We start from the raw sequence: 19,812 nt of genomic DNA on the forward strand, positions 1-19,812 counted from the left end.
ACAAAATTTCTAAATTTCACGTAAGTAATTAGTAACATTGATATTGTATTCATACAATACTATACTTAAGCCTTCAGCAGTTCTGAAATTGTCAGAATTCCCTGAAACTGATAATTGCAATGGAAAACACGGAATGCCATGAGGAAAAGGTACTATTTTTTCTCATAGAAGTAATACAAACAAGTGATATGCTACTTCACCAATACACAATTCAAATAAAAATATATAAATAACTTACGTGAGTGACTAGGAATGTTTCAGAATGACATTTTTGAAGTCTGTACTACTTCTTTAATCAGGTAATAAAATAGAAAACTTTAGGTGCCAAACATGGTACCGTGTTGTTAAATTGTAAGTTGAGGATTCAGGTTGAGGATAGAAAAGATAAAAAACTTACCGTGACAGCATAAAAACTCCGATTGAAGTCTTCGTTGGTTAAAAATTCCCTATGTTAAAAACAAAAACCACAACTAAAACAAAAAAATCAAAGACCTATTACAGTCCCCTAGTGACTTCCATCAGTGTTGGGTAGAACACATGGACTGTGAGCGCTCCTATCCTGCGTGGAAGGTGAAATTTCCCCTCCAGCATTCCCCCCTTACAATCATATACGTCACCATTCCAAGGTGAACTCCCTCTCTTCTTTGACAACCTTCACAACCTCCGGAGTGACATGAAAACCCATTTTAGTGTCGGTATTTACCGCTTTATCCCACTTTTAAGAAAAGCAATCCACCCTTCCTCCAGATTACCATCATTTCTGTTAAGCTTATTCCTTTTTCCTGTGCATATAAATGCAGCTTCATAAACGTTCCTGTTTAATTTATTCTCCTTCTTCCTAATTACTTCCATGTGTATAATCCTATGTCCGCTCATTATGATATGTTCGGATAGGCCTGTTTTAGGTACCCCTTCCTTAATATCTTGATCATGTTCGTCCCATCTAGTGTGCATGTTTCTCCCAGTTTACCCTACATATTCATGTATCATAATGAGCGTACATAGGATTATAAAAAGGGAAGTAATTAGGAAAGAGGAGAATAAATTAAACCGGAACATTTATGAAGCTGCATTTATATGCACAGGAAAAAGGAATAAGCTAAACAGAAATGATGGTAATCTGGAGGAAGGGTGGATTGCTTTTCTTAAAAAGTGGGATAAAGCGGTAAATACTGACACTAAAATGGGTTTTCATGTCACTCCGGAGGTTGTGAAGGTCGTCAAAGAAGAGAGGGAGTTCACCTTGGAATGGTGACGTATATGATTGTAAGGGGGGAATGCTGGAGGGGAAATTTCACCTTCCATGCAGGATAGGAGCGCTCACAGTCCATGTGTTCTACCCAACACTGATGGAAGTCACTAGGAGACTGTAATAGGTCTTCGATTTTTATTTGTTTTAGTTGTGGTTTTTGTCTTTAACGTAGGGAATTTTAAGCAACGAAGACTTCAATCGGAGTTTTTATGCTGTCACGGTAAGTTTTTTACCTATTCTATCCTCAACTTACGATTTAACAATGCAGTACCATGTTTGGCACCTAAAGTTTTCTATTTGATTACCTGATGAAGGAAGTAGTACAGACTTCCGAAACGTCGTTCTGAAACGTTCCTACTCACTCACGTAAGTTATTTATATATTTTTATTTGAATTGATAGTGAGTAAAACGCACCATTGTAATATGTTCAATACACAATGTCAACCATTACATTTTATTTCAAAATCAAACTAATCCAAAGATGCTAATCAGGGCTGGACCTAAAGTTCATTATGGATCAAAACCACTTCAAGTTAAGCCTGGTAACACTTCATTAAAATGATAGATTAAAAAAATAGATTATGAACTATTCATTTATTTCAAAAAAGCATATGATTTGGTCAAGTTTGGAATACCTAAGAAGCTTGTTAGTATGATAAAAATATGCACCAGTGAAACAGAAAGTAAAATTCGTGTGGGTATTAATATGTCTGACAAATTTACAATTCATGATGGGTTAAAACAAGGAGATGCATTATCTCCATTGCTCTTTAATTTTGCCTTAGAATATGCTGTTAGGAAGGTAAAAGAAACTAACGAAGGACTAAAATTAAATGGTATGACTCAGTTGTTAGCATATGCAGATGATGTAGACTTACTGGGGGATGATGTGAATGCAATTGAGAATAATGCTAAAATATTTTTCAAAACTGCTAAAGAGAGAGGTTTGGAAGTTAACAAAGAGAAAACTAAATATATGCTTACAGGCCGAAACCAAGTGTTAGGTAATAATCAAAATCTAATTATTGATAACAACTCGTTTGAACCAGTTTCCAAATTCAAATACTTAGGAGTAATATTAACAAATGAAAATTATATTAAAGAGGAAATAAAAAGTAGGCTTAATTCAGGAAATGCATGTTACTTCTCTCTTCATAAACTTTTGTATTCTCGTTTAATATCTAAGAAACTAAAAGTTAAATAACATACTGATAATGTGCGAATTACTCACAATTAAATATAAACTTTAGGCTAAAAGATTAAAAATCGGCAACTTACGTGTGTGAGTATGAGATTTTTCGTACTACGTTTCGGAGGTTACACTACCTCCTTCTTCAGGTTGAAACGATGTTATTCAGACACCTGACATGGTGCCTCGTCGTGAAAGTGAAGGTTAAGGATTTAGGTTAAAAAGTTGCATGAAGGACACTTTCTAAAAAAGAATATAAATTACACATCTAAAACCACGCAATACTATAAAAAACAAAAGAACGTCCAAGGCTGAAGTCGGCGAACTGCCGACCAGTGCTCGGGGTAGGCGAATGCACGGTGTCAGCCCGTACCTGGGGAAAGAAAACTTCCCCTCCTCAATCCTTCCAAACTGGGGCTCGGGAGTCACCAATCCAAGGAGAAGTCGACCTCCACCTCGGCGGCTTTCCTAACCTCAGGAGTAACACGGAAGCCCATCTCGTCCCTATTCACTGCGGCTTTATCCCATTTTTTAAAGAAATTAACCCAGCCGTCTTCTAAATTCCCATCGTCCCTATTAAGTTTGTTCCAATTTTTCGCGCATATATAGGCAGCTTCATATACGTTTCTGTCCAATTTATTGTTAACCTCCTTAATAACTTCCCTTTTAGCAATCTTATGTCGGTTAACCAATATGTGTTCAGATAATCCTGTTTTGGGTATGCCCTCCTTTACGTCCTTATCATGCTCTCCCCACCTAACTTGCATACTTCTCCCGGTTTGTCCCACATATTCCTTTCCGCATTCACACACTATCCTGTACACTCCCTTCCGCTCTTCAGGGTTATTGCGTCTATCCCCCCTCCCTTTCTTATAGGACGTAAAGTGCTTTTCAATACTCCGGGGCGCTCTTACCCCACATTTTATTCCGTAACCCCTCACGGACTTTTCAATTTTCTCTGAGACCCCCTTAAAATACGGGATCCCGACAAAATATGTGTTCTTTTCACCGTTTCCTATCTCAGTTTTTTCCTCCTCTTTGTCATTTATATTCTTTTTTAGAAAGTGTCCTTCATGCAACTTTTTAACCTAAATCCTTAACCTTCACTTTCACGACGAGGCACCATGTCAGGTGTCTGAATAACATCGTTTCAACCTGAAGAAGGAGGTAGTGTAACCTCCGAAACGTAGTACGAAAAATCTCATACTCACACACGTAAGTTGCCGATTTTTAATCTTTTAGCCTAAAGTTTATACTAAAAGTTAAAATATACAAAACAGTAATTTTGCCTGTAGTATTATATGGGTGTGAAACTTGGTCCCTTATATTGAAAGAGGAACATAAATTGAGAGTATTTGAAAATAAGATCCTTAGGAAAATATTTGGACCTAAAAGGTATGAGGTTTCAGGTGAGTGGAGAAGGTTACATAATTAGATATACATAATTTGTATTCATGTCCAGATATTATTAGAATAATTAAATCAAGAAGACTTAGGTGGGCAGGCCATGTGGCACGAATGGGAGAGGAAAGAGGAGTTTACAGGATTCTTGTTGGGGAACTTGATGGTACGAGCCCTGTAGGAAGGCCAAGACGAAGATGGAGGGACAATGTTGAGATAGACCTAAAGGAAATCGGTAGGGATGGAAAAGAGTATATAGATATTGCTCAGGATAGAGACAGATGGAAGACCTGTGTTGCTCCAGCCATGAACCTTAAGGTTTAAGAAGGCTAGAGAGTTAGTTAGTCATGAACTATGATTTATGATAATAGAAGGTGTGAGCTTTGCATTATTATGAGTTTGATGTCTAGATAAGAGTTTTAGGTTCACTTTATGCACAGATAGGCTAATTGGGACTGGACCTATGGGTTAAAGTAGGATTTAGGCCTGGACCTATGATTTAAAGTGTATATGAACAAGTTTTTTCCTCCACTGGGTATTGAATACCCCTGGGACCCCCTGATTACAAGATAACGACATTACCACTATGCAATCAGCGAGGCCTTTTGCATTATTACAAATAACTTTGGTATAAAAATATATTCACATTCAAAATTATGTCAATTTTGATAAAAAGCACCAAGAGAGATGAAGGAATCTTACAGAGGGTATTTAGCACAAAAGAATTAGAACTACCACAACAATTCCTGCTCTACAAAAATAAAAACCAATGAAAATTCAATAATCACACCAAAGCTGACTGATAATTACTAAAATACTAACAAATGCAAAAATTGAGTAAAACCAGAGGATGCCAAAAAGCTACTTTATAATAATAATAATAATAATAATAATAATAATAAACTTATCAGTAAAAGCACAACAATGCTTACCAAGTGTCTGCAAACCGGTGTAGGTTTTGTCCAGTCTTAGATGGTGAATGACATCCACGGGCTTATTGGCAGGATGAGAGAAGTGAATCTGAACTCGAATTGGAAATTCTCCCCAACCTCTGCGTACTAGGTGAAATGGTGGAGACCTACAAGAACCATTTTATTATTACCCTATACATAAAACTAATGTGCATGGGTACCTAATCACATGCTTATTGCCATGATTTATGTAAATTAATGTAGACAGGCAAAAAATTAAGAAAAATAAAAGATAAATACATACTATATATTTCTCTTGCAGTGTACGGTTATTACAGGATAAAAACATAGTTTTCCGTTGTGACGTTTCAGGAGAACACACACTCCCAGTTATACAATGGATGTTGTCAATGTTACATTGTTGTAATCTCTTATATAAGGGTTGCCCGAATGAACGTGAGACTCTTGGTTCTTTTCTATAATGATTTATTGGTTGGAATATATGAACATGCAGAAAGTAAAAGTGATAAATGGGTGACATATCCTCTACACATAGTCATCTTGTCTGTTCAAGCAAGTGTCCCAGCACGTCACAAGGGTATGGATACCCTGAGCGAAGAACGTCCATGGTTGACTGTGGAACCAATCCTCAACGGCATCACAGATCTCAGCATCGTTGGCAAACCGGTGGCCCTTCAGATGTGGTAGTTGCAGGGCAAGAGATCGGGGCTGTAGGGAGAATGGTCGAGGACTTCTCAGCGGAAACGCCACAGCAGATCACGGCACGCCTGTGCAACATGAGGGTGTGCGTTGTCGTGCAACAGACGAACCCCATTTGACAACATGCCAGGCCACTTACTCTTGATGGCCAATTTCAGTTTATTTAGTGTGGTTGAGTTGACAGTCCCACCTGCATCCAGCCAATCCAAAAGCAATGGGCCCCCACACAGTCTTCATATGATGATAAATTTCGGCTCCACTAACACCTTCTGCCTTCAAAAATTGATAACTGCTCACTGGGCCAGTTTAGACGAATCCATGTTGTGAATGTGCTTCTGCTCACGTAAACAACATTGTGCCGTCAAAGCATATCAGGTATGCATACGATGTATGCTTTCTTACATACAAAACAACCGACCAGAGCAAACACAAAGCTCTGCGTAGTTAAGCCACGATGCTACAACAAAAGTCTTAGTTTCATTTGGGCAACCCTTATATATAAATAATGAAAATGATAACATAGACCCACTATGGAGTTTTCTTTTTCACAAGTGGAGTAAGGCACCATCTTTAAAATTTAATATAACGGAAAACATCAAGAAACTCTGAAAAACTCAATATGCTGACCAAGGTAGAAATTTATTTCATTTTAAAACAAACTAAAAGTACTTGGGACAGAGTCTGAAGACCTTGCTATAAGGTTGAAAAGTTGCGTTTAGTTTAGGTTTTAAAATAGGGATGTGACGAAGCTGAAAATTTACCGATGCCGATGTACTCACAGACAATTTTTGGAACCGATACCGATGCCAATATTTAACTGATTCCAATACATAAGATTATTAAACAGAAATGGGATGTTATTTTCTGCATGACAAAAATAAATTTGCTATGTACATATCATATGTATATACATATATATTCTCAAGAGATGCGAATGTACATTTGCATCTACAAAAGGTTATGTGAACCTAGAGATTTAACATTAGTACACAAGCAGTTCTTTGAAATGCAAAATGAATTCCTGTTCTGTCAGATTCAACTTCAGAAATACGAGATTTGGAAGCATTTCAGGAAGTTACCTACTTCTTCTCTTATCGCAAATCTGTTCAGCAACACTGAACACTCAATCACTGAATACTGATGCATCAGGTATGCCCAAGTATTTTCTCAGCACTTGCTTCAGGTTTGAATACTCATTTTTGAATTTCCAATACAACAGCAGATCCTGGTTCAGCAATGTACTGTTTTATTTCCGATTTATAGTTAGGTTGATCCTCTGAATGAGAGTTTGCAATAATTTTATTACAAACACACTACAATAATGACGAATCATAACCAAATTTTCAATAAATCTTACAAAACTAGAATATAAAACTTGTTAGAAGGTAAAACTCTAGTATAATCTGTACTGGTTTAAATATCGGATTTTTGCCGATTCGGATACAGATATGTCACTTTCTGCCGATTTTCTTACATCTGTAATCGGCTTCGGCACATCCCTATTTTAAAATAAAATAAATTTCTACCTTGGTCAGCATATTGAGTTTTTCATATCATGGAAACAAGGCTTGATGGTGTTATAACAAGAAACACTGTGAAAGCAATGATGATTTTCAATTGCCTGATGATATTTGGGATGCAATTTTTTTTAAAAAATGTGATCAAAATTTTTATCTGAAATAAAAATAAAACAGACTGCTTGTTTCACAATTAAGTTGCTATATTACATCAATGTAACATTGACATCATCATCCACTGTATAACAGATTCTTTTTTGTTAGAAACTTTTAACCATTGTTATAACTGTATCTCTAATCAAACTAAAAATAAATATCTGATGAAGGGAGCGTGTGTTCTCCTGAAACATCACAACGAAAAACTGTGTTTTTTATGCTTGTAATAACCATAGACTACAAGAGAAACAATTCTACAATGCAAGCCACGCGTACATACAAGAAAAATTAACATACTATATATACTATGATGTTCCAAATACTACCTCTGCCACAATTATAAAGATACTTTATCATTAAAGCAGGATGGTATGAAGTATCAGCAATCAGCTTTGTGTATCTGCAATGTGATATTTCTAACAATGAATCCAGATTTGCTAATTAGCGGTAAATTTCCTCTGATGGTCTCTATGAGCAATTCTCATAGAAATGTGGGTAGAAAGAAAAAAGTATCAATAACATGTGGGAAGCAAACTCATATGGAATCCTGATAATTATATCCAACATATCAGGAACATAAAATTACATTAAACAGTTATAAATTTGAAGAACTTTGATTTACACATAAATAATGTTCTTACAGTGTTACAATCATATTATTTTCTCGATACTTCATACCACAGATGTGTATCTTTTTCTACATATAGAATTTGAACACATTTCATGAATATATAAAAGCTTAATAAACACCTATCCTGGAGACTTAACAAATGAAAAAAGCTTCCCTGGCAATGAATGATGATTGACATATTTTTGAGCTGTCAAACAAGTGAGACCTGGAAAAAGTTTCTGAGAGTTAATGTCACTCTAATCTGCAGAAAGTGAAGCAATTAGGGTGACCATAATATTTTGACCCAAAAACTGGACATCCTAAGGGGGATGAGACGGGTTGACCAGGACACGTCTCTCAAACAGGACTGTCAAGGTCAAAATGGGATGTATGGTCACCCTAGAAGCAATCCTTGATGAGTAAAAATAAAATGTAACTAGTTCATTATTCTATCCCTCTCTAGCCTTACTCTCACACACACTCTCTCTCTCTCTCACACACACACGGGGGGGGGAGAGAGAGAGAGAGAGAGAGAGAGAGAGAGAGAGAGAGAGAGAGAGAGAGAGAGAGAGAGAGAGAGAGAGAGAGAATGCATTATATGTACATAAACTTCAATAAAGGTACTTTAAACTTAGCTTATCACTAGTCGCATACAAACTTTTTTTACTTTGATGGTGTTCAAAATTCTTGCAATCTATATGGAATGATGGTGGATATTAACTGAAAATTTCATTCCTTATCATATGGAATACAAGCAATTGTAATAAATATTATTCCTATTCACAAATATCAAGTATGCAATCACAAATCATCAATTTGGAAGTTAGTAACTATCCACCTTCACATATACAAAAAATTGACACTTACGTTACATCGACGACATCATGAGGTTGATAGCTAGGATGCAAGAAAACTCTAATTTTTGAAACACAATCTGAAATATCAGGATTTTCTCTGGTGCCCCGCACATACAACATCCATTTATGACTTGCTTTGTCTTCACGTGTATCGACAGGAAGCCATTTTGAAATATTACCAATTACAATCCTGAAATGATAGAATCCAGAAAAATTGGTGAATGATCGTAACTTGAATTTTAGGTTAATACATACTCTTAGCTTTATTATCTAGCATCAAAAAAGGGAAACTGGTAACTTGATATTACTTCAATAGGATTAATGCAACCAAAACATTTTAATGTTTGAATTTGAATTAAAAACTTTGGGTGCATCAGCACTTAGGCTATTTTGCACCCATCTCACTATACAGGGTCCAGACCCTTATCGTAACAAAAATGAAACAAATTTCTGAGGATTAAAATATTCTTACCTTAGATAAAAGCTGAGGCTGTAAAAAAGCACTCAGCAACATATAAAGACAAAACACAGGACAACACACACACAGTCCTACGAAGATTATACTGGCAGTAGTTCCAGACGCCAGAGCCTCGTTAGTCTGCAAAATGCAGTCCAGGGTGTACTACGTGGAAGTGAGGTTGACAATTGGGTGTTCTACGTGGAAGGAGCACCCTTTACACCCCAAACCTTTTAATACGCCCATAAAGAAATTATTAAAAAAAAAAAATCTGTTTTAAATAAATATATTCATAAATTGTCAGTTCAAATTTAACCACTGTACCAGCAGATACTTTTTCCACTCCACATATCCAGCAGGATGCAAAATACCAAACAAGAATTTGCCGAGTATAAATAACATTGAAATTATGCAAAATGCATAATTTTCATTAATTTAGGGCAGTATTGTGTGATAAATTGATTTTCTAATTAAATTACAGCTATTCTGATTACTACATACATAAACACTATGAATATTTTAAAGTAAAACTCTAGTATATTGATACGGTGTAGTTCCAGTGGAACACTTACTTATATATTCATATTTATGAATATTCTGAACTACTTTAAACTGTTCAAAGATCTAGATTGTTTTGAATCCATGTGTATCAATAACAAAACAGACCATAATATTTAACATTATTACTAAAGGGCTGGGGCATAAGTCATGGCACCCATAGTATATGAACGGTTAGCGTAGTCAGTGGTAATTACTTCATTGTTGAGTCAACCACCATCAGCCAGCATGAACAGAGTTTGTGTATCAAAATAGCCATTTATCAGATTTTCGTGTCGGTCTCACATTCTCGCAAAAAAATACAGTTGCCATGACTTATATCCCAACCCTCGTACATATGCAATACATTCCTCACTCACTGTGTTTTTATTTTCCTTCTGAAAAAAAATCTGAACGAAATATAGTATTTAAAGTTTAAGACAACAAACCTCCTTTTCACTTTGTGCCTTACACCTCTCGGTGGACTATGGATTATTACATCTGTAGACTTTGGATTTGGTGGAATGTAGCGTGGGATCTTTGTAGCACTTGATTCTTCATTTTTATTTTCTTCAGTGTTTGCAGGATTCTCATTGTTTTCAACAGCTGTTTCTTCATGCTCCTTGCTACAACTATCATCAAAACTCTGCCCAACAGCCAAATGAGAGAAATTAACAGCATCTGGCTCTTCCTTTATGTAAAGTTTTGGCTGTTTACCAATTAACTTCTTAACTGCTGGATGAATTGTTGGTTGCTGGGTTTCACTCTTTTTTACAACCTAAAAAAGGCATTGGATATTAATAACATATCTTTCAGTAGAAAAAAAAAAATATAAACTCAGAAGTTGAACCTATCATATGGGTTTTGTAAATATTGAAGTATTAATTAAAAAAAAAGGGTACAGTGCTCCCCTCTGCATAGCACCACACCATGAAGGTGTATAGGGGGTGTGGGGGTAATGCCTCAAACTTTCTTGATCTGGTTGTGAGGGGGGTGATGTGATCAGCATCACGCCCCTGACTGCCTTTACCCCCCAGGGTTTCCCCCAGGTACCCATGTTATTCGACGCTAGGTGGGCGCCAGGGCCGCTTCTTCCATCGTTAGAAAAGTTCCCGGATTTGAACCAGCTGGGGATCGAACCCGTGACCTTTAGCACGGTAGTCAGACGTGTTACCGACTGAGCCACCGCGGCTATTGAAGTATTAATTAACATTAGGAATGGGACAGATTAATCAGTTTTGGCCGATATAGACATATTGGTGTATCGGTAAAATTACTGATTATCAGGGACGTCGGAACTGGGGAGCACTCATCATCGAGGGGGGGGGGCAAGATAGTCTTTTTGCCCCCCACTCTCTTGATACAAATGACACTGTTTTTTCCAACTTATGTTTCGCTTTGAGAAAATGGAAAAATATTTTTACACATGATAAATGACCGCGAACTCAAATTTTAGCTACCAGAAAGAAGTATGCGACAGAAAAATATACGTTGCAGATAAGAATCACAGCCATGTCTCCACAAATCAAGCATAATGTGGAATTATCCCCCTAGGAATTTGCAGCTCCGGTTTCCAGTTTTCCTTTGTGTCTACCAGGTTTTGCATGTACAGGTGTGGTCGGTGTGAAACAATAAACAGTACCCCGATGCGAAGGGAGAAAGGGGGGGGGGGGCATAGAACAGCTTTATTTTAAATCTATTCTTTTCCATCTACATCTACAATGCATGGATGCAAGGACAACAAACAGGGGGCAGATAAAGCTTGAGTCTTCTAGCTGAAAAGTTCAAGTTGGAAAAAGAATAGAGTCGAATGCGAGACGCGGATGTATAGTGCATCTGACTTTCACGCGGAGAGACGGGTTCAATTCCCGGGGTGGGTGATCTAAGGTCAGAATTTTTCTGGCCTTTTCCCAGCATAAAGCGTCTCCAGGGCTCACCCAGCCTCAAAAGAAAAGGTACCTGAGAGCAACCTTGAGTTTTGTAGGGGGGATGGGGGGATTTTTCTCCTCTGTGTACTTGTGTCCCCCCTCTGCTTGATAAATTTTATCCATGGGGGGGGGAATGTTATGTGGCATCTACTCATTATTTCATGATGTCCCTAGACAGTCAGTAGAATTTCCCTCCACTGGGAGTAAGGCAGCTGGAGCATGGTGCTGATCAAATCAACTCTAAAATGACCGAGATTGAATGTGTGGGCCTTACCCACACATTTCGTAAATGTGTCTTAACCACTTGCCTTACGACTTTTTTTCCAAATTGACGTAAAAATTTTACACTTTTTTTTAATTTTATATTTTACTACTACTTTACATGCAAAATTACATTAACAATGATTTTTGGTACAACAATCAAAAATAATCAAAATATTCTACTCCAAATAGACATTCCTTTATTAACCCGAGTATACTCGGAGCTGTTAAATGTGATATAAATTGTGATATTTACTAACAATAATGCAACGAACAAAATGGTATGTTGTTTATGTTATAAATGATATAATATTGATTTCAAAAGACAAAAGAAGTAATTATTATTTTCACAAACCACTCACATAATTACTAGCCCGAGTAAACTCTGAGCAACAATTTTCTTTTTCATTTGAAAATGTTCGTTTTACCAACGTTTAGGTGTTCTGCTACCTGTAGCATTTCACTTCAGACACTAGGTGCTGTGTGGTATACACGGAAACAGGGCACTACACACAAAGCCACATTACAGTCAGGACAGTAGAAGCGGGATTCCCTTCTGATTTTTTTGCCCCGGGCATCACGTACTCTTGAACACATATAACACTGCTTAGTAGGATCCTGAAAGTCGTAGTGGACTTGGATGTATGCTTGGTCGTCCAAATCTTGGTGACAGTGATGGTGTGTGGTTCTGCTTGATCAGGTCATTCACAAGTTCGAGACGGAATTCCAGGTGTGATTTTGTTCCACCACATTTTGTGTACAAAACAATTGAGTTCCATATGGCCAGATCAAGAAGGTGTAGGAAAATCTTCTTATAGTATTTTTTGCCACGCTTTCTGGGTGTTGCATAATCAGCAAGATGCTGATCTACCCTATCCACCCCACCCATAGTGTCATTATAGTCAATAACAAACTGAGGTCTATATTTTGCTTCTCCCCGCCTCTCTACTTTCACCATATGAACTGTGTGTACACTCGACAATAGACCAACATATTTTTTGTCGTTCAACTTCATAACTGTTACTTTACCCCTCCTGAAACCTATGATTCCTCCCTTTTCAACTTGCATATCTTTCAGTTCCTTTGGTAAGTCTTTTCTGTAAGAATATCTGCCAGCTGGGGTGAATTGTAATAATTGTCCATTGTTACACTGAATCCCTGGTTTAGAAGAGGATGTAAGAGAGACATAACAACACGGGAAGACACAGGTAAATCTTTGTATTCTTCCATGAAGTGTGTATCTTTCCCAGTGTAAACAATTATATCCCAAACATAGCCACTTTTTGATTCACAAAGCATATACGACTTTATCCCAAACCTCGCTCTTTTTAGTGGTATGTACTGAATCCAACCCAACCTTCCCTTGAACATAAGAAGACTTTCGTCAATAGATAGTTCTCTTTCTGGTGTAACAAGTGTTTGAAATTTCTGCCGCAGATGTTCAATAACGGGCCATATTTTATTTAGCTTTGGATTTGGATGGATCATAGGTTTGATTGTTTGAAAAATGAAGGTACCTTTTGATCTCAAGGAAACGACGGTAGCTCATTGTTTGTGAAAAAAATGGAGTTAGCAACAATGGATTTTTTGTCCAATAAAACTGTAGGTCGGGTTTCTTTACAATGCTTTGTAGTATTGTAAGAGCAAGGAAAATTCGCATTTCGTTCACACTTACTTGATTCCAAGTTGCATTCCCTTCTTGCACTGCAAATGTGTTCGTTTCATTTACTATTAGAGTCACAATATCATTATCAATGTACTGTTCGAAAAATTGTATCAAGCCCTTACTTTCGTCTACATCATACTTGGCACGTGGTTGAGCAGAAAATGGAAAGCGTGGTGGAGCTGGTGCTGGAGATTCAGGATGAAGTTCTTGCCACACTCGAACAGACGTCAAACTAACATCAGAATGCGAACTTTTGATTGAAATATCATCACAGTCAGTTAGCGTTGTTTCACTGCCACTAGCACTTACACTACACTCTGATGCACTTATGTCTGTGCTTATATCACTCATTTTGCTGCCAAAAGGATGAGAAAGTTCCAACCGAATCAACACTTCCGAACAATGCGTTCTTGCAAGCAACCGAATGTCACGCAATGCAGAAAAGCTGTAGTCTTTCTTCACTTCTTGGCGCCTCAAGGCAGGCACAAAAATTAGTGCACGCTCGAGACATCTGTTGGCCGGACTTGCAACTAACTCCACCTACCCAATTCATCATGAAAGTTCCGCCCGACTTAGTACGGGCCGGTAAAAAAATTACATTCAAACTCCTCAGGTTTCCAAGATAACTCAGGATAATATTTTGTCGGAAGAGTACCACATCCGAGATAATTCGGGTTAGTAAGGCAAGTGGTTAATGGCACAGTGCTATATGCACGGGTAAAAAAAAACTCACACGTGAACATAAGATTAAATGGTATTACCTCTCTCTGAGGTCTAAAACTAAGCCATCAGACCTGAACATGACGTTTAAAACAAACAGTAAACTTTTGATAAATCTAAATGGCCCAGAAACAAATACTCCTTCCTTGGTTGTTCTGCCTCTACCCACAAATGCTTTCGTTATTGCCTGATATGAAGAAACCACAGAGGAGGGGCAACATTGTATTTTTGCTCCCCTTCCCACCACATCCTGCACGACAGTCACTCCCTAAAAATGAGACTAATTTCAACTTATCTTGATTTTGAAGAATATTTGGAAAAATATTTTTGCACTAGATTTGTGAACATGCACTCAAGTTTCCGTTGACATCGCAGTAAGGTCTCTGCAAAGCAAGAATCCTGAAGGAATTCACTGCTTCTGTTTCCAGTTTTGCTTACAAGCTTGCATATAACAATACATCGGGGTAGAGGAACAGAGGACAGCTTAACTTTAAACCTTCCGGTGCACTTTCCGAACACGAGCTTTCTTTAAGGACCCCTTGCTGTCAAAAAGGTCATCGACCATAGAAAAGGGCATCTTGCAAGTTCTTGGAAATTCAAGTCTAGGCTAATCTCCCCTTACCTTTCCAAATTTAGACTTGGTCAGATGACACAGTTATTGTTCAGAGTAGAACAACTGCAGAAGGCGTGTTTCGGCATTTACTCTGGGAATTGTAATGATGAGTTTGGATTTAGAAAGTACACTGACTGCAAGGTCACATCGGAAGATCACTGCACTTCACTTAGTCGCCTGACATAGAATCAAATGACTGGTAACTTTTACTTCTCTCCTTACGTTTTTATATTTTCCGATTGAAAGGGCAGAAAAAGACAAGACTAGAGACAGACAAGTATCACAGACAAAGGTAATGGGTAATACTATTACCTTTGTCTGTACAAGTATCATCTCGATATACCATCTGCCCTTTTGGGTTTTTAAGGCTGGTTTACATTGGATGAGTAAACGTGAGAGTTACTGGTCTGTCTGCTCGACTCGACCCTTCTATGGTGAGTAGCTGTTTACACACTTTATACTCGACTGTAGCAAAGTGGGATAGTGGCTGCAGTTGTTTGGTGATATTTTGACAGAATGAACCCGTGGGCGTCGTTGGAGATTTTAAAAAAGCTCTGAAACAGTTTACACGCTTTCTTTTACGAGAAATGAATACAACAATGCATGAGGACGTGTCTAGAAAAAAAAAAATTTCCTTCATTTTCTATTTTCAATTGTTCTGGGTTGTACGTATAACGTAATTTCTTTTATTTTCAATTTTACTTATCCTACGCAAAATACACCAAGTCTCATCTCCTGCACTTATGGCCTCATACGCCCGTAGTTTCTTTTGTTTGAACATTCTTGGATCACCTTCTATTAATTGTTCACTTCTTAATAAGAAAACTCAGAACATTCTACAACAGCACAGACTACACTCTCCTCAAAAAGCATTTACATTGATCGAGTGTCCGTCGGGTTTATGCGCAAGTGAAAAATCGGTGGGGGAGGAAGCAACTCGGTGGAGTCGCTGTCCTGTTTACACACTTTCTACTCGACTGTAGCAAAGTGGGATAGTGGCTGCAGTTGTTTGGTGATATTTTGACAGAATGAACCCATGGGCGTCGTTGGAGATTTTAAAAAAGCTCTGAAACAGTTTACACGCGTTCTTTTACGAGAAATAAATACAACAATGCATGAGGACGTGTCTAGAAAAAAAAAAAAATCCTTCATTTTCTATTTTCAATTGTTCTGGGTTGTACGTATAACGTAATTTCTTTTATTTTCAATTTTACTTATCCTACGCAAAATACACCAAGTCTCATCTCCTGCACTTATGGCCTCATACGCCCGTAGTTTCTTTTGTTTGAATATTCTTGGATCACCTTCTATTAATTGTTCACTTCTTAATAAGTAAACTCAGAACATTCTACAACAGCACAGACTACACTCGCCTCAAAAAGCATTTACATTGATCGAGTGTCCGTCGGGTTTATGCGCAAGTGAAAAATCGGTGGGGGAGGAAGCAACTCGGTGGAGTCGCTGTCCTCCTTGGACAGCCACTTGACTGTCCTGACTACTGGAGCGAGTACTGGATCCAGTACTATCTCAAGTTGTTTACATGGGGAGAGTAGTAAGCTTTACCCTACTCGGTCCAGCTCTCTCCTGTCTACTCGACCAATGTAAACCAGGCTTAACGCTGCAAACTTTGGAGTGTATCAACCACCTCCTCTCGTGGGAAGGGAGGATCGTTTATTCATTGGGACATTTTTATTAAAAATTTACTGTTTGTTTTAAACATCATGTTCAGGACTGACGACTTAGTTTTAGACCTCAGAGAGAGGTAACACTATTTATTCTTATGTTAGCAGGTGATTTATTTTTACGTTGGGATAGTAATTGTTTAGTTTTAGGAGGGAAGATGGAGGCATGATTACACCTCTCAGGGCTGAGAGGGGGATGATCTCCTCTGACGCCTCAAGTCTTGTAAAGTTCAGACTGATTTCATTCAAATGCATACCAGGTACCTAGCTGCTATGATAAATGAAGACTAAAATTGGTAAACGCTGTAAGTGCCACAATAAATCAAACACCGTTTTCCATGTTAAACTGTAAAATGTGCCATGCTTTATAATGTGGTAAACGTGAAATGTGACTGATAGCTGTCTAAGTAGTTCAAAGGGCATGTAAAGAGGTCACTAGTGTGCACGTTCTTATAGGCTGATGTGCGGAACGATGTGATTTCCTAACAATTTTGCTTTTGGCACTTCCAACGTTTATCACTTTTAGTCCTCAATTACAGATCAAAATATCTAATTTCAAAGCTGTTGGCTTGGCGTGGCGAATTGACCCATATTTGATAACTCAGCCCTCTAAAACCTTGCACTACATTTGATAGTCTTCGTTGGAACACTTTAGCCTAGCAAATGTTCTAAAATTACTGAGAGTTCCATTGTTTAATCTCAGTCTCTGAATAGCAGTCTGAGATTTGCAAATATCAGTAAAAGGTAAAAGAATTGTTTGTTTATTTTAAATCTTTTCAGAAGCAGAAATGTTGTATATGTTAAAATTTTAAAAATATAGCACCTACAAACTTCAAGATATAATATTGCCTCAATCTCGTAGACTGCCTTCGCGATTAGCCAAAAATGCCAGAAAAGTGAAGTAAAATAAACTAAATCTATTATTTCTTTCTAACTTTTTCATTCATGTAATTCTTATTTAGTATGAGACGTTTTTGTTAAAATTATTCTACGATTTACAAAATTATGAAATGGTAAATGAGAACACTGGCAACTTTCATCCACTTTTAAAAGTAGCACTTTTTCAGTTATGTCAGTAATAATTTTAAAAAAAGAGGAATGCCTCAATACCATCATGCCTAACTGCATGCAAAGATCGAGTACCAGGCAGTGATGGAAATTTGTGGTAATTATCGTATCGTAAGACATATTATTTCATTTTTCTTGTATTAAGCACCGTTCAATGGAATTGTAAGTAATAATATAATCCGTAATAGACTCGGCCTCCTCTTATCTCTTGGGGCCTCCCCGATGGCGCAGTGGTAGCGTCTTCGCCTTGTAATCAAGGGGTCCCGGGTTCGATACCCGGCGGAGGCACAAGTGGTTCGGATCCCACTTTAAACTGTAGGTCCAGTCCCGATTAGCCTTACTGTGCATAAAGTGGACTTAAAACACCAAATCAACCAACCAATCCTCTTATCTCTTATGAGTCACTGTGGATATTCATATAATCAATAACTATATTATATATATATATATATATATATATATATATATGGGGAAGAGATTGTAAAATCTGGTTAAGATATTGGAAAACCTACCCCCTCCCCCATTCCAAAATAAGTTCCAATGTCCCTGCTGATTATTTTACCAATCTGATATATCTATAAATATCTTATAATATAATAATGCAAAATTCTTCCATTTTGTTATATTTTTTATGGATAATCTCCATATCCTACTTTTTAAAAAGGTAAATGTCTAAATATGAAACTTACTTTGCACTGCAGTCACTTTGAAAGATGCATTTATTAAGGTGGCCAATGATCCATTCAGGTTCTTCAAGAACCATTTGGAATTATATATTGGATCGGTAGAATATCAGTTATCCATATTGATAAATTTTATATCTGAACTTCATCGGCATTGGTCAAAATTTCATATCAATATATCCCTAATTATAATACAGATGGCCATTCCTTTGCCACAGGTGGTCCGCACAGACTACACTTTTGACATTAAAGTAACTATTCTACTAACAGTTGAGGAACATCTTTTCTTAGTTTCTGGGCAATGAATTATGACACTTAACACTGGTGATTAACACACTTACCCTTAGAATACATTATCAGATCCATAGCTATAGTTGAATAATTTCTTGTCATGCTGGGACACACAAAACACTTCCTCTTTACTTAATACGAACGTTATTTAAATTATTTCTGTCAATTTTCACATTATGAAAAATAAATTGTTTAAGAGAAAGAGAGGAAGTGATTGACCTTTGAATATTTTAGTGGAGTTGAAGTGGAAATTTAACAGTCAATGGAGAAATTAATTGATTTCTTGTGTCACGCGTGGGACACATTACCAAATCATAAGAACTTGCTTGATTTGTTGTTTTAAGTCCACTTTGTGCACAGTAAGGCTAATCGGGACTGGACCTACAGTTTCAAGTGGGATCCGAACCACTTGTGCCTCCACCGGGTATCAAACCCGGGACCCCTTGATTACAAGGCGACGACGCTACCACTGCGGCATCAGGGAGGCCACCAAATCATAAGAAAATCAAAAAGTTAAATCAAACAAACAATACGTAAAATGCCTTCTACTATTAACTAAATTATGTATAATACTTGAATTTCACACCGATGTACCTTCATGCATTACTTACTTGTGGTTTTCTATTGTAATAGGCAGAAACAATAGCATAGCGAAGAACATGCAACTGCCTTCTCGCTAAGTCTAATCTGCATTCAATTTCATCAATTTCTTTCTCTTTCCTTTGCAATTCATCCTTAAACTCATGTTGAATAATGGTTGAGATCTTCTGTGACACATTTGCACGTGCTGAAAAGCAAATTGAACAAAAAAAATCACACCAAATTAACAGACATTAACAACTTTTTAAATTCTGCTTTTGTGCAAAGGTTAACTATATAAAAAAAAATACTTGCTGAATCAAATAAGTGTGTCATTGTTCCTCAAAATATACCATTAAACAATGTAACAGAATGAAAGGAAATTGACATGTATTGTACGAAACTTTTTCATTTATTTACAGCTTTTGACAATATGCAAGTTCTTAGCTTCTTTTCCATCTTCTGAGGAAGGTAACAAGTGCGTTTTGAAAATTTTAAAATTAGCTTTGCATTTCAGTTACTTCATTTCCCTGTGAACAAGTGTTTAGTAATGCTGGAAATATTGTTAGCAAGAGGAGAATGGCCCTTATTTCTGAACATACCAATATACTGATATGTTTGAAGTCCAGGTGCAAGAAGATGTGATTGCGACTAAGTGGAAATGATTATTATTATTATTATCATCATTATTATTAAAAAAAGATAATTGCTTG

General features: G+C 37.1%; 1 protein-coding gene across 2 annotated transcripts in view; it reads right to left on the bottom strand.

The window, feature by feature from the left end:
* LOC145999566 (uncharacterized) overlaps positions 1 to 19,812 on the bottom strand; it is a 44,615-nt gene that overhangs the window by 19,466 nt on the left and 5,337 nt on the right. For both annotated transcript variants that reach the window (XM_083136582.1, XM_083136591.1), the window contains exons 3-6: positions 19,132 to 19,307; positions 10,058 to 10,386; positions 8,625 to 8,804; positions 4,776 to 4,921 (exon numbers count right to left, since the gene is read on the bottom strand). In XM_083136582.1, the coding sequence (XP_082992708.1) occupies positions 4,776 to 4,921; positions 8,625 to 8,804; positions 10,058 to 10,386; positions 19,132 to 19,307 (831 nt within the window). The remainder of the gene's footprint in view (positions 1 to 4,775; positions 4,922 to 8,624; positions 8,805 to 10,057; positions 10,387 to 19,131; positions 19,308 to 19,812) is intronic.

Source organism: Lepisma saccharinum, chromosome 1, assembly GCF_977018435.1.
Source record: "Lepisma saccharinum chromosome 1, izLepSacc3.1, whole genome shotgun sequence".
Lineage (NCBI taxonomy): Eukaryota > Metazoa > Arthropoda > Insecta > Zygentoma > Lepismatidae > Lepisma > Lepisma saccharinum.